Source organism: Prionailurus bengalensis, chromosome D3 (assembly GCF_016509475.1).
Source record: "Prionailurus bengalensis isolate Pbe53 chromosome D3, Fcat_Pben_1.1_paternal_pri, whole genome shotgun sequence".
NCBI classification, from domain to species: Eukaryota; Metazoa; Chordata; class Mammalia; order Carnivora; family Felidae; genus Prionailurus; species Prionailurus bengalensis.
The window spans coordinates 902,711-925,805 of NC_057356.1; the positions used below are offsets into that span (position 1 = coordinate 902,711).

General features: G+C 64.9%; 1 protein-coding gene across 1 annotated transcript in view; it reads left to right on the forward strand.

Annotated features, from left to right (window-relative positions):
• Positions 1–22,110, forward strand: part of GALNT9 (polypeptide N-acetylgalactosaminyltransferase 9) — an 82,228-nt gene extending 60,118 nt beyond the window's left edge. Inside the window, exons 7-11 of the mRNA XM_043557250.1 lie at positions 11,892–12,077; positions 15,058–15,195; positions 16,142–16,237; positions 18,942–19,109; positions 21,247–22,110. Coding sequence (XP_043413185.1) covers positions 11,892–12,077; positions 15,058–15,195; positions 16,142–16,237; positions 18,942–19,109; positions 21,247–21,393 — 735 coding nt within the window. The 3' untranslated portion in view covers positions 21,394–22,110. The remainder of the gene's footprint in view (positions 1–11,891; positions 12,078–15,057; positions 15,196–16,141; positions 16,238–18,941; positions 19,110–21,246) is intronic.
• Positions 22,111–23,095: the final 985 nt, after the last annotated feature.

Here is a 23,095-nt window from a genome sequence, read left to right on the forward strand (position 1 = left end):
GTCCCCGTGGAGGTGCTGGGGGCCTGAGGAGGGGGGGGGGGGGTCTGTGGCAGCTGCCTGGCGCCCCGCATCCGACCTGGCCTCGCCCCGTCCCCCTTCTTATCTGCTCCATTCAGAAGCCCAGGGGGCCCCGGGGCCCCCCTCACCCTGAGGACCGAGCCCAAACTCCCTCCCGTGACCCTCAGCACCCCTCCCCACGTGCCCCCATCCACCCTCCCCTTCCGTGGCCGAGCCAGGCTGGCCCCTCTCTGCGGGGAGTCCTTCCAGCCCCTGCTGCTTCTGGACGCTGGTCTCGGCCCCTCGGTGCTTTCTTCCTCACACGATCTGGCTCTGCCCACCGCCTCCCACCGATGCCTCCCGCCCCCCGACCCGCTGGAATAGTCAGGGGCCGTGGCTGCCTCGTTCCTTGCTGTGCGCAACCCGGTGTAAGCGCCGGTGCATCTGTAGAGTGGGCACAGGAGGCCTCCGGGAGGGGAGGGGAGGGCGGGCCTCCCTGTGACGTGCTAGACGCTGGAGCCCGGGGTGGGGGGCATGGCAGAGAAAGCAAGCGTTTCGTTTGTTGAGCAACTTCTCGCGGGTGTCTGCCATGCCGCGCTAGAGGCTGGGGGCTCCTCAGGGGACAGAGCACGCACGGGTCGTAAACGGGGACAGCATGTGGCACCCATAGAACACCATGCACGGGGAAGGGATGGGGGCTTGTCATTTTATACAGGACAATCAGGGAAGGGAGGCCACGTCCGAGCGGGCGTAAAGGCGGAGAGGAAGCGAGCCGTGCGGCTACGGGGAAGGGCATTCCCAGCCGAGGGGCAGCAAGTGCAAAGGCCCTGGGGCGGGAGCATGGCCCTCGTGGCAGAGACCGCAGGCGGCCCCGTGGCCCCGTGGCCTTTCTGCTGCCTTTCCCGCACAGGTGGACCTCGCAGCCGCGGCTGTTTCCGATCTGTCCTCGGCACGGGTGGCTGTGCAGCACGTGTCATCGGTTCCGCCCGCTTAGAGGAGTAATTCTGGGGTCCCGGGGCCAAGTTACATTTCTGTGACTGTAAAAATGCCGACTGCTCTTCCCCTAACGAGGAGAGTGCGAGAGCCCATTAGGGGGAAATGAATCCTTCGCATCCATCTGGTTAATAAAGGTCAAGACGGAATCCAGCGGCCTGGGTCTGGGTTGGGAAAGCCTCCTGCGGAACAGAAATCAGAAATCGTTTGCTTCGCTGTTTTGAAACTCTCAGACTCGCCACTTCTCCAGGGTGTTACAGGGAAGCCCCCTCAGCCCTGGGGGCCGTCAGTGCGCCTTCAAAGCCCGGCCCTTTGAGGGGTGCGGTGGCGTTAACCGTCTGGGGGCTGGGGGGGCGGGTGTTCCCTCGTCTTCCCGCGGGGCATTTATCTGAGCTCCTGTGTCTCCCAGTGGGGGGCGCCAGGGAGGTGTGCCCACGCCATCCACGCTCGGGGCAGGGGGCTCTGCCGTCAGGCATCACAGGGCTGCAGAGTGTCTCCAGGCCAGTCCTAGACCTTCCCCAGGGGGCAGCGGGCAGAGGGGAGGGCGGGCGGTGAGGTGCCCGTCCCGCCGCCTTCAGGAAGGGCTTCTTCTAGTTACAAGTGGGCGGGTCTGCCTGACAAGGTAGTGGTCCTGGGGGGACGCACCCCCAATGCCCAGCAGCCCACAGGGCAAGGTCCCCCTGGACGGAGGGAGCAGGCCTCCAGGCGGGGGGACGCCCCGTCCTCTTGAACATGTTTGTGGAAAAGCCCCCCTGCTCACACGGGGATTCTGGAAGACCCCTCGAGACTTGTGTGCATTGGCCAGGCCTGTCTCCGAACCTCCGTTTCCCCATCTGTCCCAGGCGTGATGTGACCCTAAGTCAGGGCCGGGGGGCTTTGTGCCTGAGACAACAGACAGGCAGTGAGTGCCCGTGTTTGTGCAGGCGTTTCGGAACACCCTCTCCTCTCCTGCGTAAAAGCAGCTTTTATCAGAGGAAACGCCGCGGTGGGCAAACCGGACCGCAGTCCGGGTGATTCCCGTCGGACCCGTGTCGCACACGTGGGAGCGTCGTCCCCACGTGCCCTCGCACACCCATGACGTGGCCCCGTGCCTTGCACTAGCGGGGGGCGTTCCCGGGGCCGCGGGTCAGGACGGCGCCCACCGGGCTTCACGCCCCCGTCCACGGCCACCGGCTCGCTGCTCTGTGCCACACGCTGGTCCGCGTCCCCGTGTGCGCCTTCCGGTCACGGCTCCCTCCGGAGGACTGTCTAGAGTTGGACCTGCTGAGCCAGACGGACTGCGTGTTTCCATGGCTTTTGTGGAACTTGCCAGATCTCCCTCCCTGCGCCCCGCTGCTCTGTGTGCGTGAGTGCGTGTGAGTGCGTGTGAACTCTCACCAGCGGTGCGTGCGAGAGACAGCTGCCCGGGTCTTACGGGGCCCCGGGATCTGAGTGAGTAATTTTTACCTGTGGCAAACGAGGCAGACACGAAGGGAGCGTCTGTGTTGACTGACTTTGCGTCTTTGCAGTTGCTAACGAGCACGAACGCTCCGGCCGCTGCCCGTGTTTTCCACGGCGTTCCTGGTCTTCCAGCTGGTCTTAGCCTGCACCGTGCGATGCAGACGCGGCCCCTCGCAGGCAGGACGTTCGTGAGCACCCTGTCCCCCTTCGTGTCTGGCCTGTCCGAGAAGCTGTCTGACCGCAGCAAAGGCTTGAATCCCTGAGGGATGGATCTTCGTCATCTTTCTTGCTTTACACAGCAGACTGCGGCTCCTCACCACCCCCCCCCCAACGCCTTGACCGCTGGCGGGAAGGCCTCCCCCTCACGTCGGGGTGCTGCCGGGCGCGCACAGGCCCCCCCACTTCCCGTCCCTTCGCCGCTGGGCCATGCCTCCTGGGTGCCCCGCTCAGTCACGTCCCCGTGAAGGACCAGTGTCTCCGGCCGTGTCCAGACGGCGCCGCAGGCCACTTCCGTAGCTGTGGTTTCTCACCTCCGCGAGCGCGTGTCGTGTCTACGCCGTGTTCCGCTGGTGCTTCTCACACGTGGCTGTTCTGTGACCGTTGGCCGGAACTCGTAACCTCCTCTCCTCTCTCGATGGACGCTGGCCCTCCTTCCTTCGGCTCCGACAGTCCTCGCGGTCAGCCCTCGCGGTCTGCTTACGACCTTCCTGCCCGTTCTCTCTCTTTCCCGAAGTCCCGTCTTGGGCTGGTAGGTGACTCTTCCGGAACTGGATTTTCCGCGTGTGCTCTGTACATTTGTGTGGAGATCTCTCCTTCGCGGGAGCGCCACCTTCGCGCTCACTCGTCCCTGGACGGGAGTCGCAGATTTCTGCGTGCCTGCCCCCACCCCCACCCCAGGCCTCCGCTCAAAACTGGGTGGCTGGGGTTTCGTCCCAAGACGCCCCCCGTCACACAGTCGCCGGCTCCGGTCTCTGCTTCGTCCCTCACCGTGTCTGGCTGCATCCCGGGGGGCAGTCGGAGCCGGTGTGTCAGCTTCCGTTCACTGTTGGGGCGCCCGGCCCGGCCCCAGGCCCCCCACCCGGTCCCCGGCCCTCCGGGAGGCTCAGGGTCCTGCCCCTGTGGCGCCAGCCCCACTCCGGCCGCCAGGCTTCTGCTCCTTCTGAGCGGTGGGGAACTAACTGTGGTTTTCCACGGATGCTTTTAACTCCTAAGCAGCCTACCCACCATTTCCGCGTGTTCAGAGCAGACAGGGAAGAGTCCCGCGTCCGTGGTATTGACCAGAGCCCTCCATCACTTCATCCAGCTGCAGGGGGCTTGGCGCACGGGGGCCATCACCTAAGAGGTATAGCCTCCCCTCTGCTTGAGGACAGGAAGTGCAGGACCACACAGCCGCAGCCTCAGGTGGTGTCCGAGGGACGGGGCTTCTGGGCCACACGGTGGCACCAAGTGTGTGAGGTGGTCAGAGGGCGGAGGCGGGGACAGAGGCCTCGCGCACTTCGTGCAGCCGCCCGCGGACCCCGGCACACGTCGGGACCCCCCGGAGGGCTTGTTAAAGTGCAGGTCGCGGGGCTGGCCCCAGAGCCTCTGACTCCGCAGGTCAGGTCTGGAGCGGACGGCCACCTGCGTTTCTGGGGCGCCCCAGGTGACGCTGCTGCTGGTCCTGTGACCACACTTTGAGAACCACTCGTTTAGAAGGAAGGAAGCTATTTTTTCTCTCTTGTTTGTTTGAAGCGTTCGACACGTTCACGGAAACAAGCGGCAGGAGCTTGGAACGAAAGCCCCACTCGGAGTGTCTGTGGGTCTGACGCAGGGAACGGAGCGGGGAAGCAGCTGTTGGAAAGCATATGTGTGCGTGCTCAGACCGTCCCAGGGAGAGACGTTTGCTTGTCAGAAATGTGTGCGTTGAGCCCAGCCGAGCCCTGGGAGATGCCTTTCCCAAGCTAAACCCAGTCTGTTCTGCCCCTGGAGCTGGATCGTTCCTGCAGAGTGAGGGGTTTGTGGGACAAGAGAGAGGCAGCAGCACTGGACCCGGGCTGGGGTTGGGGAGGGGGGGGGGCACCGAGCTGATTGTAAATCTTGTAAAGTAGGTTCAGACTCGAAATCTCTAAAAGTGCTACGCGCAGTTGTCTCCTGAGGGACTACAAGTGGTTGCTTGTTCAAGGGGGAAATTGTGCGCTGCCCGAAAGGAAGACGGTGGCCGGGCACCTGCTGGGTTTGCACCGGGTGAGATGGCCTGTGAGGCTGGGTCTCAGCTGAGCCTCTGGGCTTCCAGCCTCTTGTCTGAAGGCCTCGGCGAGGAGGCCGGGCGTGGACATCTCGTTCTGACCCCCTCGTCTTAAAAAGAGAGCTCTGGGGCGCCTAGGTGGCGCAGTCGGTTAAGCGTCCGACTTCAGCCAGGTCACGATCTCGCGGTCCGTGAGTTCGAGCCCCGCGTCAGGCTCTGGGCTGATGGCTCGGAGCCTCGAGCCTGTTTCCGATCCTGTGTCTCCCTCTCTCTCTGCCCCTCCCCCGTTCATGCTCTGTCTCTCTCTGTCCCAAAAATAAATAAAAACGTTAAAAAAAATTTTTTTTTAAAAAAAAGAGAGCTCTGCATCATGCCTGGATAGTCAAGCTGGTTGTAGAGACCAATGCAGATGGATGGGTGGGGGATGGGTGGACAGACAGGTGGACTGACGGGTGGATGGACGGATGGATGGGCGGACAGGTGGGTGGGTGGACGGATGGATGAATGGAGGGATGGAGGGATAGGTGTGTGGGTGGATGGATGGATGGATGGATGGGTGGACAGATGGACAGACGAATGGAGGGAGGGATGGACAGACGGGTGGATGGAGGGAGGGAGGGATGGGTGGATGGGTATACAGGTGGATGGATGGATGGATGGATGGATGGATGGATGGATGGATGGACAGATGGACGGATGGATGGAGGGAGGGATGGATGGATGACTGTATAGGTGGGTGAATGGATGGATGGATGGATGGATGAAGGGAGGGATGGGTGGATGGACAGATGGACAGATGGAGGGAGGGAGGGAGGGAGGGGTGGATGGATGGATGGATGGATGGATGGATGGAAGGATGGAGAGATGGATGGATGAGTGTATAGGTGGATGAGTAGATGGATGGATGAAGGGAGGGATGGGTGGGTGGACAGATGGACAGATGGATGGAGGGAGGGAGGGAGGGATGGATGGACAGACGGATGGATGGATGAAGGGAGGGATGGGTGGATGGAGGGCTGGAGGGATGGATGGATGGATGGATGGATGGATGGAGGGAGGGATGGGTGGATGGACAGATGGACAGACGGATGGAGGGAGGGAGGGATGGGTGGATGGACAGATGGACAGATGGATGGATGAGTGTATAGGTGGGTGAATGCATGGATGGATGGATGGAGGGAGAGAGGGAGGGGTGGATGGGTGGATGGGTGTTCAGGTGGGTGGGTGGGTGGATGCATGGGAGGGCAGGTGAACAAATGGATGGGGATGGCCAGGTGGGTGGGGAAGGGTGTCTCCTTAGGTGGGCTTATCGAACAGTCTCAGTCAAGGCGACTACTAAAGAAACAGTGTCACCGGGAGCTGAGGACCGTGCTCAGAAAGTCCTTCCTGCCTGAAGTCACATCGGAGAGCCCGGGAACGCATTCCACGGAGCCTTAATTTAGACGCTGACTGCGTCTGCACACACGGTAGTGCCACCCAGAGCAAGGAATTATTTTTGTCCCTGGAAGCCTGTGCTGTGCCACCTGCAAATCCCACGAGTAAGAGATGAGGACCCTGGGCAGGTCGCGGGTGAAACCTCGTTACTTCTGTTCTGCCAAAGTGGCTGGAAGACGTGGCCCCGTCGAGCCTTCAAGGCCCAGGGCGTCTGTGTAGCATTTTCTCCCAAGTGTGCTTCTCGTGGGCTGGACCAGAGAGCCAGGCGAGGATGCCCCAGGGGAGGGCCCCTCCACGGCCCGCGTCTTCACCCTCAAAGCAGCACACTCTGATTTTGCAAGAGGCTGGAACCTTCCTCACCCCAGCTGTGGGACGACAGTGTGGGCCTGTGTGAGGCGACCGCCTGGGGAACGGGCCCGAGGTCCCGCTGTCCGAGCCCCCGGCCGGCTGCCGGCCTTCGGATGTGGTAAGGCCGGCAGGTCAGGGCCCGGCTGCCTCTGAGGAGAGGGTGTTCCTCGGGGGCCCGGAGGTGGGGCAGCCAGGCCACGGGGGGCATTCGGGGCCAGGAGGCCAGGAGGCCAGGCTGGAGGAGGCTGGGCCGGAGGCTGTCCTGGGCCGGGTGGTTTGCACGCCAAGGGAGCCCCTCAGGCAGGCTGTCTGCTGCCCCTGGGAATCGGCTAGTCCAGGAGGACGGTCCCTCCACCCTCAGGACAGCGAGGCCCAGGAGTCACATCATCAGACACAGAAAACCAGGCCTGGCTTTTCCCTCCGCAGCAGCAGAATCAGGGACCGGTCTCCCCACCCGCCTCGTCCACGTGGCGCAGGACTGGCCCCCTTCTGAACGAGCCCGTCACGGCCACAAACATCTGAGCGCTCCAGAATCAACCCCCTCTTCTCCACACCCCGTTGGGGCAGCCCTCCCTCCTGAACAGTCCTGGGACGGGTGTGTCCCCAGCCCCACCCACGGCCCGGCCTGTCCCTGCACTTCGGGGCTGCTGGGCTGGCCTGGTTTCGGGGCCAGCATCTGTTTGGAGGGGTCGGGAGTGCCCAAGCCATGGGTGGGAGCGTGGCCGACACAGTGGCCGCCCCTGCCCCCACCCCGCCCACGCCGATCTCCGCAAGGTGCTTCTCAGACGTTGTGATGCAGACACTGATGAAGGAGAGCCCGACCGTCCACACCGCTCATGGCCCAGGCCATGCTTGGCACCCCGGAGCCATGTGTGCTCTGCCTGTCTCGACCCCGGGCAGTCCTCCGTGGACCCCCTCCGTGGACGCCCTCCGTGGGCACCCTCCCGCTGCACCCCAGCCGTCCAGCGTGGCCAAAGCTGGCCATGGGGGCTTCTCCGCCTACAACCGACGTTTTCGGTGGGTCTTCCCAGGGAAGTGGTGAGGCCCGCGGGGTGAACTGTGAGTCGGGGGCCCCCACTCCCCTGCGGAGGTCACAGCGATGCTGCGTGGAGCCAACATGGAAAGCCTTGAGAGCGCACGGGTCTGCCGGGGGCCTCCGGATGCGTCAGCACGGGGCTCCCGCCCCGCCTGGAGAGCGGAGGCCCCGTGGCCTCACGGGATGTCCACGGGGCAGGAGGGCGGCCCCTGTCCTCACGGGATGCCCCTGTCCACGGGGCAGGAGGGCGGCCCTGTGGAACTGCGGCCCGTTCCATCGGGGGGCTGTCACAGACGGGAGGGACTGAGGGCTGAGCGTGCACGTGGGCATGCGTGGCATAGTGGACAGGCGTGAGGCCCCCGAGACTCTGACCGAGAGCACAGGGCAGGTGACAGCCACTCTCCGGAGGCGGTGCTCCGGGTGCCGGGCCGACGGCCTCACTGCACGGGGACACCTCAGCGCGGGCGAAGGCGGGCGGGCTGGCCGAGAAGCCCAGGGCCCTGAGGGCTGGGGCCGCGCTCCTGGCACCTCGAATGAGCTCAGGGTCCAGAGGGCGTCCCCGGAAACTGCTGTTGGGCACGCCCCCTCCCGCAGCCGCGTGGACGCGGGCGAAGCCCCGGGGGTGACTGTGCTCGGGGGGGGGGGGGGGGGGGGGTGGCGAGGAGGGACCGGGGAATCTCACAGGCTGCTCCTGGCTTCCCAACGTTCTGAGAGCGCCGGCCCGCGGCAGACGTGGCGGCCAGGCCGCGGCGGGTCTCAGTCCCAGCCCTGTGGGCCCACAGTGCGCCGCCACGGCGGGCACCGTCCGACCGCTCCACGGTGACCACGCGCCCCCTGGCACCGGCAGGACATCCGAGGAGCTGGGATCCGAGAGGCTGAGGTCCCCCCGCCTCACGCTCCTTCCCTCTGCACGGCTGCCTGCCGACCTGACGCCTGGTCCCCCCCTTCGCGTCTGCTGTTCTGTTTGGGGGGGCAGTTGACGGGGTTGACGGAGATAATTACTGGTTGAGACACAGGCTGGTGTGACTCACTTCCGTGGCGCCTCCGGGCTGAGAGGGGTCCAGGCTGCCTGCCGCACCACAAGCCGGCCGCGTGACCCTGGGCCCGTCTCCTGACCTCTCGGTGCCTCCACCCCTGTTTCCACCGGAATTAACCCTGCGCCACACCGACACGGGGTCGTTGGGCTTTCTGTCCTCCCGGCACCACCTAGTCCAGGCTCCTCAGTCAGGAACACGGCGACAGGATCCCCACCAACAGAGGCTTGAGCAGACGGGGGGCTCCGCTTTTCTCACCAAGCACGGAGCTGACGGCTCTTTCTGCCGGCCGGCCCGGCCCTGCTGTATAGACCCTGAGCCTCACGATGGTTGCCTCCCGGCCACAGAGTGGCTGCCACTCCTCCAGACCTCACGTCCGTATCCAGAAAGAAGGGCAAAGGGCCCTGCTGCTGAGTCTGTTTCTTTTTTTTTTCTAATCAGGGTAAGCTGTAGCTTTCTTACAAGCCCCACCCTGAGACCTCTGCTCTCGTCTCGTTGGCCAGAACTGTCTGGCACGGCCTCGTCTAGCTACAAGGGAGTGGGAAAGTGGGGTCCATGATGTCACCGGAGCCTTGGCCCCGTCACCTCCACGTAGAAGTGCCCCCGCCGGCCCTACCTCGCTCCTGCCCCGCACAGCAGCTGTCCATCCGGTGACGCCCAGAACCCCGGGCGAGCTCACCTGCCTACGTCCTGCTTGCTCTGTCCTGGTTTGGGGGCGTGGGCGAGGCTCCCGGGGGGGTTTCACCCCCCACGGCGGCCTTCGCTCCCTCCACTCGGCACAGGGGAGCGTGTCATTCGCTGGGGCCTGCAGGCGATGTCCTCGGGAGTGTTTCTGGGGGAGGTGGACGGCCCCTCGGTGCAGCCCTCTCTCGGACGCACACCTACCAGTGTGACGGGCGCGCAGGCCTCCGGCAAGAGCAAGGCGACCGCGTGCTTCGTCGTCCACCGGGATGCCCTCGAGAGTTGCTGTGGACCAGGACGCCAGGTCAGCGGGCGTGAACGGGGGCTGTCCCGGGCAGCAGGTGTTGACTAGGGTTTGCTGCGTTGACCCCGCGTGCAGCCGCCCCTCGCAGCTGCGTCGGGTAGCTCCTGGCTGGGGAGCCTCCCTTTGGACTTTGCGGCTTAGGAGCCATTTCCTTAGCCCGAGAAGCCGTGGGCCGGCCACGCCCTCTCCGGAGGGCCGGCCCCTGCTCGTCCTCGTGGTGGTGGCCGGGGCACAGGGAGCTGAGGCCCGAGCAGGGTGTCCTGGGGCCCGAGCTGGGACCCGGCACTCGGCCGCTCTGCCCCTCTCTGGTGTGCGCAAATCACGCACCCGGGGGCTCGGGCGACGGTCTCCGCCCTCGGTAGGGTCGTCCGCGGGCTCCAGTGCAGAGAAGAGATTTGACGGCCGGGCTCCGGGATGGGGGCTGTGCGCCAGCACGCCGACCTGGGTGAGGCCTGGTCGGCGGGCGTTTGTCCTTTCCTCCACCGTTGGGGTGCTTGCAGAGCGAGTGGGGATGTCCCCCCTCCACCCCGAAATCCCTGAGCCCACGGTGCTGTTGGGATGCCAGGCGGGCGTGTGCCTGCGCGTCCAGCGGCTTGGGGAAGGTTGCAGATGCCCCCTTAACCTCAGGCACCTGCGGCCCTCGCCCCCCAAGCCTGAGCACCCTGTGGGGCCCAGCCCGGAGGACGGGGAGAATGACCCCAGCTCCCGCCGTCCGGAAACGCCCTCGCCTTTCTGAGCGGAGGAGACAGACCGTGGCCAAATGTCGCCCAGGAAAGATGGGGGTCTGACGGGGCCCTGAGCTCATCCACAAAGCCCCACGTGCGAGTCTGTGTCCAGCCGCCCTCACGTAACTAAGGCTTGAGGCCACTGAACCAGACCGAGCGGGGCCTTTCCCGCCATCCTGTCCTGCGGCCGCGCCATCCAGGGTGGCCGCACCAGCCGCACACGTTTCAAGGGCTCAGTGGCCGGGCGCAGCTGTGGCTCACTTTTCCGCGGCCCAGATCTAGAACACGCCCGTCACTGCAGAAAGTCCTGCTGGGCAGGTCTGGAGGTTGCTAACAGATTCCTGAACGTGAATTCATTCATCCGTCGAACAGCCTGCGCTGAGTGCTGGCTGAGTGCTGACCTCGTGCCCGTTTTGTTCTGAGTGCAGTGGGTGGGGCCGTGGTCCCGGAGCACAGGCCTCAGGGGGACAGACAGACCAGGGGTGACGGGACCAAGGGGCTGCAGCGTCACATCAGAGAGTGAGGAGGGGACCACAAAGAGGAGGCATCTGAGCAGAGGCTTGCGGGCAGGTGCAAAGGCCCTGGGGCCGTGGGGAGAGCAGAGGAGAGACAGGTGGGGGCAGGGAGCCCTGGGAGCACCAGGGGCCAGCTGAGGCACGGAGGCCCCTCCAGGATGCCCAGTGATGGCGGCTGCAGAAGGCCTGGGGCGGGGCGGGGGTGGGAATCACGGCGCCGTCCCCGCAGGTCCGCCAGGCTCCCACTGTGGCGCTTCCGTGTTTGCCTTCTGGAACATTCCTGGCTCAGCAGGCGTCCAGCTGCGTCCCCAGCCTCCCCGCTGCCCTGCAGCCTCCCAGGACCAGGCGCTGGGGGCAGGGTCCCCACCGTCAGCGTGAAGGAGCTGGCGCTGTCCCCTGGGCTCTGTGCAGCAGGCAGAGCGCGGGTCCCCCGCGGGCTAGGAGCCCAGCAGGGGGAGACCGTTGGCCGCGTGCTGGGAACCCGTGAGGAACCCCCAGCCTCCCCCCGCACACAGGACGGCCCACCTGCCCGGACATGACTTGTTGCGGCCGTGAGGGGCGTCAGGAGGGGGACCCTCAGCTGCGAGATGTCCCCCCTCCTTCCCCTGCTTTCTGAAGGCAGAGTCGGGCAGGGGAGGAGGCAGGGATCCCCGTCACCTTCCCCAAACGAGGGCTCGGCTCTGTAGTGAGTGAGCGGCAGCCCCAAGAGGGTGTCTGGATGGTCAGGCTGTGCACTGAGACAGACGAGGAGAGGACGGTGCGCCCGCAGGTCAGGGTCTTTGGGGACAGTTAGGGACTTCAGGGAGTCCTGGGCTCCGGGAAGCAGCTGTAAGACGCTTTCTTTGGCCGAGACCGGGTGTGTCTGGGCTGCTTGAGGCAGCATTTGCGCGGCCAGCACCGCGGGTCGAGGGTGTCTGGATGGTTGGCCTGCTCTTGCCAGACTGGATTGTGGGCTGGTTCCTCCGACGGGGGGGCAGCGGCTGGTGTTGAAGCCCCCGGGCCAGGACCCCCTCCCCCCGCACGGAGCAAGCACAGGGCAGGGGGGCAGCGGGCAGGAGAGACGAATGTGGAGGGAGATCCGGAAGGGGAGGCCGTCTCCCCGGAGCGGGCTCTGGAGCGTGGGTCCCGGGGCCGCGGGCGGCCGTCCTGTGTCCCCACAGGTGTGGCAGTGTGGCGGCAGCATGGAAGTCCTCCCCTGCTCCCGCGTGGCCCACATCGAGCGCAGCAAGAAGCCCTACAACAACGACATCGACTACTACGCCAAGCGCAACGCCCTGCGGGCAGCGGAGGTGTGGATGGACAGCTTCAAGTCCCACGTGTACATGGCCTGGAACATCCCCATGACCGTAAGCCGGGGCGCGGCGGGGCGGGGGGGCCGGCGGCTGCGAGCGAGCCTCGCCGCGCCCCGTGGCGATGCCAGCAAGGACCCGGGGCCCACGTGCAGACGCACAAGCACGGGGTCTCGCCGGACGCGGGCTCTGGCAGCGCGTGCAGCCCCAGCTCGCCGCCCGCCCCACTGCACCCTGCGTGCCGTTTGCTTGTGCTTTCTCGTGGCCAGTTATACGCTGTATAGAGTCTGCATTGCGGCCTTTTGTTTATGCCTATTTCTGAGAGACAGATCGTGAGCGGGGGAGGGGCAGAGAGAGGGAGAATCCAAAACAGGTTCCAAGCTCCGAGCAGTCAGCACAGAGCCCGACGCGGGGCTCGAACCCACAAACCGCGAGATCATGACCTGAGCCAAAGTCTCATCAAACGCTCAACCAACTGAGCCACCCAGGCGCCCCATTATTATATATATATTTTTAAAATTTTTTAAATGTTTTATTTATTTTTGAGACAGAGAGTGAACAGGGGAAGGGCAGAGAGAGAGGGAGACACAGAATCCGAAGCAGGCTCCAGGCTCTGAGCTGTCAGCACAGAGCCCGACGTGGGGCTCGAACCCACAAACTGTGAGATCATGACCTGAGCCAAAGTCGGACGCTCAACTGACTGAGCCAGCCAGGTGTCCCTACTCTTTTTTTTTTTAATGTTTATTTTTGAGAGACAGAAAGAGACAGAGCATGAGCTGGGAAGGGGCAGAGAGAGGGAGACACAGAATCCCAAGCAGGTGCCAGGCTCCGAGCCATTAGCACAGAGCCCGACGCGGGGCTCGAACTCAGAAACCGCGAGATCATGACCTGAGCCGAAGTCTCATCAGACGCTCAACCGACTGAGCCACCCAGGCGCCCCTCCATTTTAGCCCTCTTAAACCGCGCAGTTCTGGGGCCTTGCACACACCCACAGTGCCGCGCGACCACCCACCTGCCTAGTCCCCCAAAAAATCACGGAACCCGGTAGGCAGCTAATCCCCGTCTGCCGCCCCCCAGCCCTCAGCACCCGGCCGTCTGCTCTGTCCCGGGATTTACCTGTTCTGGACGCTTCCTTCCCGTGAATGGGGCCCACGGCACTTCTCCTCTTGTGTCTGGCTCCTTGCACGGAGCACCATGTTCTCAGGTCCGTCCACGTGTGGCGGGTGTCAGGGTATCAGTGCTTCCTTTCCGTGGCCGGGTCACGTTCCACGTGTGGGTGGACCATGGTTGGTGTAGGCGGCCTTCTGTCCACGGACGCCGTCCACGGATACCTGGGTTGCTTCCTTGCTGTTTGTTTTTACTTTGTGGTCAGCCGAGTCCCGTAAATAGCCTGTATTCCGGCTTCTCTTGAAAACCCAGAAGACCCGGTTCCCCGGCCTCCGTGACGGTAATGAGGGCGGGTACCCGGCAGAGGCTGCCCCTCACGTGGGGCGATGTCTAGGCCACCAGTCCCGGAGCGTCGGCTGTGGAACCAGCCTTCACTCGCGTGTGGCCTCCCCGGCCACCGGAGGGTGCGAGGCTGGGGGCCCTGGGGACACCCGTCCCGGACACGGCTTTGTGAAAAACACACCGTAAGTGCCAGATCTCGCGTCATGAGCCTGCACACACGTGTACACGTGTGTGTGTGGTTATCTGCCCACATGTAGAACGCCCGCTATGTAACACAAGTTGCAGAAACACCACTGATCTCCGAGACGTGCATTTCTCGCTGCCACCAGCTAACCTCCCAAACCAACAGGGCGTGCCCAGAGTCTGGGTGACGCTGCTGGAGGCCCAGGCTGGGCCACCTGCTCACAAGGCCGCTGTCCCAGGCGGGGACGGGGATGGGGGGCACGGAGGCTCCTCGAGCGGTAGTTTCCAGCCACGTGAGCGACACCGTGGAAACACATACACGTTTATCAGAGATGGAAGGAGGGCACACAGTCCCTTATGAACCCCCATATTCCACCAAGGGACCCCATTCAGGAAACGACCCCATTACCCCTCAAAAGGGAACCTGGGCATTGTCACCACGGGGCCTGCAGGCCGCGTGCACGCGGGGTCCACGGCTCCGGACCAGAGGCTGGCAGACGCCCTCCCCCGTGTCATTGTAGCCCCGTGCTCCCCACCCCCTGCCCGGACTCACCTGCTGCTCGTGTGAAGGCTGTGAGGGGCTCCTCTGTGGCCACAGCCACCACGTGGAGGAGGGAGAGGGGCTCTCCCTGGGCAGCGACCTCCCCGCCGGGCTTGGCTGGCATTGGAGCCCCGGGCACCCTGGCCTGAGAAGGCACTCTCCCAGACCCACTCACAGAGGGCTCGGTGCCTGTCACGGTGTCGGGGGCCCCAAGGCCACCCTCAGCTTCGACGCTCAGCCGGAAGGACCCAGAACTCCAAAGAGCTGTGCTGCTCAGCCTATGGTTTCTTACAGCGAGAGAATACAGAGTCTCAGGGCTCGTATAGACAGCACGCACCTCTCCCAGGCACGCCGTGTGGCGGTCTGCATGGCGGGTCAACAACCAGGGACACCAACCCAAGCCTGGGGCTTGTCCACGCAGGAGCCAGCCTCCGCACGGCTGACCGTAGTCCGTAGGTCACACTGATACCCCACCACGGCCCAAGGCACCCCAGAGATCGCCCTGCGGCATAGACTGTCGGGCCCAAACCCCAGGTAGACGCTCGGTGATAGGCGGGATGATCCGAGGGCTCAGAAATCGTCTCCCAGGGGGCGGGGGTGGGGGCCGAGGGCAAGTGGTTTCTTTGGAGTGTGTGGGTGGGGACGAGCCAGCACACAGCCCGTGGCCATCTGTCAGGCCGGGGCTGGTCTCCAGCAGGCAGGACAGGCCAGGCCCTCCCCTTCAGGAACAGCCGGGCCAGCACGGGTCCTGGGAGGGCCGGGGGCCGCCGCTGGTCAAGCCCTGGGGGTGGGGCTGCTCCCCTGTCTGTTATGGGTTGGGGGGGGGGAACGTGGCCAGCTCCCGCCTCGCTTCCCGCCTTGCAGAACCCAGGGGTGGACTTCGGGGACGTGTCTGAGCGGCTGGCACTTCGCCAGAGGCTGAAATGCCGCAGCTTCAAGTGGTACCTAGAGAACGTGTACCCGGAGATGCGGACCTACAACGACACCCTCACGTACGGAGAGGTACCGCCTCCACCTGGGGGGCCCCACGTGGGCGGGTCGGGCAGGCTCCCCGCCTGGACGCACGCCCACGTGCCCGCCACCAGCCAGCACGGTGCCCAGACGGGTTCTCGTGCACGCGTGCACAGAGCAGTGTAAGAGCCCAGGCTCACGCGGGTACGCACGCGTATGGAAGCACACAGAGTAGACACGGGGACACGTGCACGCACGCACGTGTGCACAGACACATCCACACGTGTGTGTGGACACACATCCATGTGCACGAACGCGGACCCCTGAATGCATTAGCATCTGCACACTCGTATGTGTACGTGTGTGAGACCTGAAAGGGTACGTTTGCACACAGTCTGGCTCACGAGCACACACAGCGAGCTACTGACACACCTTCCCTCGGGGGCACACACCCGAAGGAGCCCGCCTGCGCTCATGGAGACGCACAATACTCGACACAAAACATCAGGCGAGCGGGTGCTCCCTGACCACGGAGATGTGCGGGCCGACGCATCCACACGCATGTAGCCAGGCTCGTATGCACAGAGCAGGCACGTAAGTGCAAACAGAACACACACACGGGTCCACGCGCCCGCCGCACGGGCCCTCGCCTGCACCAGCGCACGCAGCTCTGTAGAGCTGGCAATAGGACGCCGTGTCCCCATCCTGTCACCCTGGTCTGTGCTGGCAGGGAGGGCAGTCTCCCTTCAGTCGGGGCGTCTGCCGCTCCAGGGGGACCCGGACCCCGTGTGGGAGGAGCGCGCGCCCTCTGGCCCTGGGCTCGCGCTGTGCGCGGCGAGAAGGCTGCCCGGGTGGACGGTGCGGGCTGGCCTGTCTGTTCCTGGAGCTCACGTTCTCCGGCAGAGCAGGCTTCTCTGCCCCTGGGGGGGGGGGCGGCCTCGCACTGGCCTCTGGGACCCCCCAACAACGGGGTTTCTCCTTTGGTTTCTGATTGTAGGTGAGAAACAGCAAAGCCAGTGGCTACTGCCTGGACCAGGGAGCGGAAGACGACGACCACGCGATCCTCTACCCCTGCCACGGGATGTCCTCTCAGGTGCGAGGGGCAGCTGCACCCCACGACGGGGGGAGGTGCGTGCAGGAGGGGCGGGTCGCAGCAGGCTGGGTCCAGGCTTCGGGCAGCGCGGAGACCCTCAGGGAAACCCCCGCCCCAGATACACCGAGACCAGGGCTTTTGGAGCCAAACAAGCCCTGGGCGAGTCACGTCCCATCCCTCGCCTCAGTTTCCCCATCCAGCAGATGGGACCCTAAAGGTACTTAACCTGTCGGGGCTGTTGTGCGGACCAAAGTGGATCACGTGGGAAGGCGTCTGCCGCGGCGTGGGCAGAACCGGGGAGGTGTCACGGTCCCCACTGGTCCTTACCGGCTGAGCTCCTCCCACGTGATCTTCAGCCCGGGCTCCAGCCCGAATCACCTGGGGGGACTTAGCAACGCGCACACCGATGCCCAGTGCCCGGGCCGGCGGCACCAGGCGGCACAGGGGCAGGTCTGGGGATGCGGACGAGGCGGCCCCAGCGGAGAGCCCGGGGATTCTGGCCCCGAGGGGACCCGCTGCTGGCGAAGGCAGTGCTTCTGTTTGGTGCATGTTGCTGTTATTTCAGCCAGACCCCAGGGTGCTTTCCCCAAATGACCCTCAGCTCCCCCGAAGGCACTGAGTCTGAGCCGCGCTCTCGGACGTCGTCCAGGGAACCCTCGCGGTGACCTGTGCCGGTCTGGGCAGCGAGAAGCTGTCGTGTCCACGAGGCCCCCGGTGGTTCGTGGCGGGCTGTGGCACTGGAGCGGAGAGCGTGGGTGCCCCCGGCCGCCTCCTGCAGCTTCGTCCCGCAGCAGCTGGGATTGAGACAAGACAGTCACCCACCGGGAGGCAAGCGTGGCCTCCCGGAGGAAACCCGGTCCGCTGGCCCGTTCTCCGGCTGGCACCCGATGCGAGGGGCCACGTCCCGCTGGGCGTCTCTGAACACGCCCGACGAGGAGCCACCGGAGGGGATCGGTGGACCAAAGTTTTCCCCAGCAAGTCCTGCGGCATGAGAGGGGACACCATAAACCACGTGGCCCACGCGACCCTCCTGGCAGGGCTCGCACGTGCCATTGGGCTCGCACAGCACCAGCCAGGCCACGGCGAGGCTGCAGATCCCCTTCTGGGCTGGCGCTCGCCCGGCCGCCAGCTCAGGAGGACCTCGGAGCCTCCCCACGTGGCCTCTCCCCAGGCTACTGGTTCCCAGGGCAAGCACCCCAGGAAAACAGGGGCGTCACGACCATTTACACCCAGCCTCAGGAGTCAGACGGCACGTCCGTGGTGTCCACTCGCTCCCCAGAAAGATCCGGGGGAGACTGTAGGTCCCCACCCTTAACAGTAGGGGTCAAAGTCACAGCTACGGAGCGTGCAGGGCGGGAGGCAGCATTACAGCTTGTGTTCCATAAGATTGTGCCGGAAAATACAGCCTTCGGGGGGGGGGGGCCCGCAGTGCATTCGGGCAGTGCGTGTGCGTGTGCATGGGTGCGTGTACATGTGTGCATATGTGCGTGTGCATGCACGAGTGTGTGTGTATATGTGTGCATGTGTATTCATGGGTGCATCATGTGTGTACACGCGCGGGTGCGTGCATGCATGTGTGTGCATGGGTGCGTGTGCGTGTATGTGTGTGCATATGTGCGTGTGCATGCACGAGTGTGTATGTGTGTGTTCATGGCTGCATCATGTGTGTACACGTGTGGGTGCGCGCATGCATGTGTGTACACGTGTGCATATGTGTATGGGTGCATGTGTGTACACATGGACGTGTGCATGTGGGTGGGTGCGTGTGTACACGTGTGTGTACATGGGTGGGTGCGTGCTTGGGTGTGTGCGTATGTACACGTGTGTGCATGTGTGCACATGCATGCATGAGTGTGTTGTGCGTGTGTACATGTGTGCATGTCTGTATTCATGGGTGCATCACGTGTGTACGTGTGTGGGTGCGTGCATGCATGCGTGTGCGTATGTACACGTGTGCATATATGCGTGTACATGCATATACATGTGGGCGCGTGTGTGTACACGTGTGCATGTGCACGTGCGTGGGTGCGCGTGTGCATGTGTGCACGTGCATGCATAGGTGTGTGTGCGTTGTGCGTGTCCACACGTGTGCCTGTATGTGCACGCACTCACGCATGAGGGGGAAAAGACGGGGCAGGGAGGGGAGAGAGACGCAGCCGTAGCACCTGCTTGTTCACTGAGCGTGAGCTGCTTTTTAAGCACTTTTGTGTCGTGCCCCCTGGATCCTTCCGGTAGCCCAGCCAGGCAGGTGCTGTCACGACCTCCTGTGTACAGACGAGGACGCGGACGCAGCGAGGTGACGTGACTTGCCCAAGGCCACATGGCTGGGGAATGGCAGGCATCTATGAACTGGCTCCTGGCCTGAGGGTTTGGTTGTTACTTTTGTGGTGTTTTGCGAACAAGTGGGACCCAGGCGCACACGAGCTTGGGTTCGCTCCCCACACGGAAGTGAACGTTCACCCCCTGGTGGTTCTGGGCAGATGGTGCGCCCTGAGGGCACGTGTGAGCTTCCCTCCTCTGGGCCGAGAGAGGGGCCCCGGGGAGCCGAGGGCTGAGCAGAGTTCTGGAAAGGGGCCTGAGGCAGTCCTGCGGGGGGCGTTGGTGGAAGGAATGGGGGGGCCAGGGGAGCGGGGCGTCCGGCTCGCCCGGTGCCCGCCCCCCTGCCTTCCCTGACGCCCAGCCCGTCCCCGCGGTCCTCCCGCAGCTGGTGCGCTACAGCGCTGAGGGGTTGCTGCAGCTGGGCCCCCTGGGCTCCACCGCCTTCCTGCCCGACTCCAAGTGCCTGGTGGACGACGGCAGGAGCCGCGTGCCCGCCCTGAAAACGTGTGAGGACGTGGCCCGGCCAGCACAGCGGCTGTGGGACTTCACCCAGGTCAGCAGGGCACTGAGCACCCCCCGCCCCCGCCCCCGCCCACCCCCGGGGCCCAGGTGCGGGGGAGGAGCTGTGAGGGCACAGGGGTCCTGGATCGGCCGCTCCCGGGTCCACCCCCCCTGGTGACCTACCTCTGGCCACACAGCCAGGGAGGGGCCCGCCGGTCTGGTCACAGCACTGTGGCCGCCCAAGCTCCCGCCTCCTCTGGCCTGCCGGAGGGTACGAGGTGTGACCGCCACCGGGAAGCCCTCAGGGCAGCTCCTGGCCAAGCGGGGCCAGGCTGGACTCCCTGCCGAAATCAGCCCCTGCTGGGCCCTGGCTTAGAATTTCCAGCCCCGAGAACATCTGGGGCGGACGAGTCAGTGGCGGCCTCCCTGACTGGTGCAGCAGCCTGGACTCCCGCCCCCCCACCCCTGGGGACCCCGGCCCAGGCCCCTCCCCGACAGCAGCCACCGGCTGGGATGCTGCCTGGCCCAGAACGACACGCGGGTCGCCACGGGCAGCCGGCCCCCAGGGAAGGGGCAGGAGGGGGCCTCCTAGCCCCGGGTGGCTCTGGGCCGAATCCCGCTGGCACTTCTGTCCGGCTGCCTTCCTCCGTGTGGCCCTCTCCGCAGCCCCTCCCGCCCTCTGTGCCCCCCTGCTCCCCCTGCACCCCACATGCATCCATCCAAACACCGCACGCCCTTCTCCGGCGTCCAGGTTTCTGCCCAGGTCAGCCCAGGACTCGCCCTCTGGTGACTTGCTGGAGACCCCACCTCCCTCCAGCCCTGCTGAGTGCCCCCGACCCCTCTCCCTCAAAGCCATTCGTGTCCTAAATCTCTGCCGTCTCCCCTGGCGGCTGAACTCCCCAGATGTGCATGCTCTCGCATCTGAGGTCAGGTGCCGAGGGCCCTGGGGGCTCCTTCCTGCCTCTCCAGCCTCTCCTGGGCTTGTGGCCCCACCCCTCCTCCCTTAGCCCACTGTCTGGCCTCCCGGTCTCCAAACCTGTCCCCTGGTCAGTCGAGGGTGCCCTGCTCTGGCTTCTCCTGTCTTCACCACTCACATCTGCTCAGACACTTGGGCCACAGCGTCAGGTCCTGGGGGCAAGGGCCTGGTGCGTCGGACCTGTTTCTCTAGAACTCTCTGCCCTTGGTACTCGGTAGCCAGGCTCTGGGCCCGGGGAGCCACTCCCAGCCCCGCCACCACCCCGCCCCAGGCTCTTCCACCTGACAGCGGGCATCTTCCAGGGGACATCCCGGGTCTCGTCCCCCGCCCCAACCCCACACACTCCCTGCCTCCGCTCCCACCAGGCAGCCCTGTGACAAATAAACACCCTCAGCAGCCCTGCCCTGGGCCTTGGGGGCTGGGACTTTCAGCGACCGGAGGGGCTGCAGGGGTGAGCTGTCACGGTTTCGGGGGCGGAGCCAGCAAGGGTCAGAGGTCCCCAGGAGGCCGGGTTGGGGTCGGGATGGCGAGAAGGAGCTGTCTGGAAAAGAAGGGAAAAACACAGTGTACAATCCTGAGGTCCTCAGGCTTGGGCCAGGGTCCTTGATGTCTGGGAGACCAGAGGGCCTGCATGGGTGACCTGTGGGCAGATCGTATATGCCAGGCAGTGGGGATGCACTTGCGGGAGCCCCCTGTCTCAGGGGCCCTGTCTCCATTGTGTTAGTCACTCCTTGGACCCCAGGAGCAAGGCAGGCAGGTGACACAGCTGATAGGGTGAAGATGCCTGAGGACAGAGGACCAGGAGGGAACAGAGGGACCAGGAGGGGACAGAGGGATGGGGAGGAACAGAGAGGTGGAGGAGTCAGAGGGGGACAGAGGGATTGGAGGTGGGGGAACAGAGGGACCAGGAGGGGACAGAGAGACCAGGAGGGACAGAGGGACCAGGAGGGGACAGAGGAATGGGGGGGAACAGAGAGGTGTGGGAGTCAGAGGGACCAGAGGGGGACAGAGGGATTGGAGGTGGGGGGACAGAGGGACCAGGAGGGGACAGAGGGGCAGAGGAGCAGGAGGGGACAGAAGAATGGGAAACAGACCCCAGAGTCTTGGGTGGCCATGCAGTGACCTGTATGGGGCCGGTCAGTGCCCCACTCCCGAGGTGCTCTCAGGACGGGCCCCCTGGGCGTCCATGCTGACCTGTCTCCCCTCCTGGCAGAGCGGCCCTATCGTGAGTCGAGACACAGGCAGGTGCCTGGAGGTGGAAATGTCCAAGGACGCCAACTTCGGGCTGCGGCTGGTGGTACAGAGATGCTCGGGGCAGAAGTGGACCATCAGGAGCTGGCTCAAGCGTGGGCGACACTGACCGCCAGCCCCGCCCTGTGCCCGCCCGGGTGCAGACCCCGAGGACCCGGGGAGGGCGTCGAGCCGCCTGCTGGGCCGCGTCCCTGGGACCGCGGGGGCCCCCTGTGCGCTCCGGAGGCAGGTGCCAGGGACCGGCCGGCCCAGCAGGAGCACAGACCCTGAAGCCAAGCCCACCTCGGAATCACGTGCCTTTTCTACGGTATTCCTGTCCAGGCCGCCGGGCCGGCCACCTCTTCTGCATGAAGCCCCCTGTACGTTCCCCCCCTCGCGGAAATAACCCCCGTGAGCTCCGTGGGTGGCCCAAACTCCCGTCCCGGCCGGGCAGGACCGTGGCCTCCTCTCGTCTTCTGACCATCTAAGGAAAAGCCCAGAAGAGCAAAGCAGAGCCCTCTCCGAGGTTGGGGACGGGGGCGGGGGGGGGGAGGGGGGAACACGGCTGCGGCCGTCCCGGCGACGCCCCAGGCAGTGCTGACGAGGAGGCCGGTTGCCACCCCGATCCAGCGCCGAGTGGGTCAAACAGGACAGAGCTGGTCTTGTCCTCCGGAGCCCTAGCGGCTGGGTCGTCCGGGGTCGGGGCCCCTGTTTCAGCGTCTCGCCCGGGGCCAGGCGCCTCCCCCCGCCTTGTTGCTCCAAGGCGGGGGTCAGCAAACCGCGACCCACAGCCCTGTGCCTGTTTTTATAAATAAAGTTTTATTGGCACACAGCCGCACCCACCTGCCACCTGCCTCTGTATGGTCCGGCGCGACCCTCTCGCCCGGGGCCAGAGTTGAGCAGGAGCACGCGCCCCACGGGGCCGTCCCGGGGGCTCCGAGATGCCGTCTCTGGGCAGCCGGCGCTTAATGATTGCAGTGAACGTCACAGGGCCCCCGCCCGTCCCTGTCCCCCAGCAGAGCCACCGCCCGCTATGCCCAGCAGCAGGTGCGCCCAACACTAGCTGCTCCCCAATACTACCAGTACCCCACACTAGCGCCCTCATTCTGGGTGGAAGGCCTCAGTCGTCCAGCGGTGGGGACAGCTACCAGACCGACGCCCGCACAGCCCTCGCACTGTGGTCTCCCGGCGCATAGGGGTCTCCCCCGGGGCAGAAATTGTGGCTGTGTTGGAGACTTCCAAACCGCCCCCCCCCCCATTCTTGTAGAGCAGCCCGGAGCAGGGTTCCTGGACACCCGGGCTGCTTCACACAGGACTTAGCTGGTCCCGCCGAGCTGGGACCAGGCAGTCAGCCTTCCGGGGGGCGGGGAGCCCGGCTGCCCCTCCGGGGAAGGCGTCACAGCCGCTCCCCGCGGTGTCTTTCTGAAGCAGAAAGTTGTTCTGGGAGTGCCAGGGGGGCTCGCAGCCGTGAGACCACACTCGTTCTCCACCTCTCAGGCTCTGAGTCTCTGGGGGAGGTGGGGGCTCTGACCTGCCCCCTGGGCACCCCCCACCCCAGCCCCATCCTCCTCTGCTCCTTCCTTGGGTCCCGTCCCCTGCTTCCTGCCACTGTGGGAAGCCCTGGCCGGCCCCAACCTCCCCACTCTCCCCGGAGAACTCTACCAGCTCCCACCCAACTCCCCAAAAAGCCCCCTCTATTTCAGATCTTGCCCAAATTGTAAGACCATAATGGAGGCAAAAAGCCAGCAGTGAGCGAGACCTCAAGAGTCAGCCTCTATCCAAAGCCCTGGGCACACATCCAGAAGTTTCCCAACTGAAGGTGAAATGGTAGC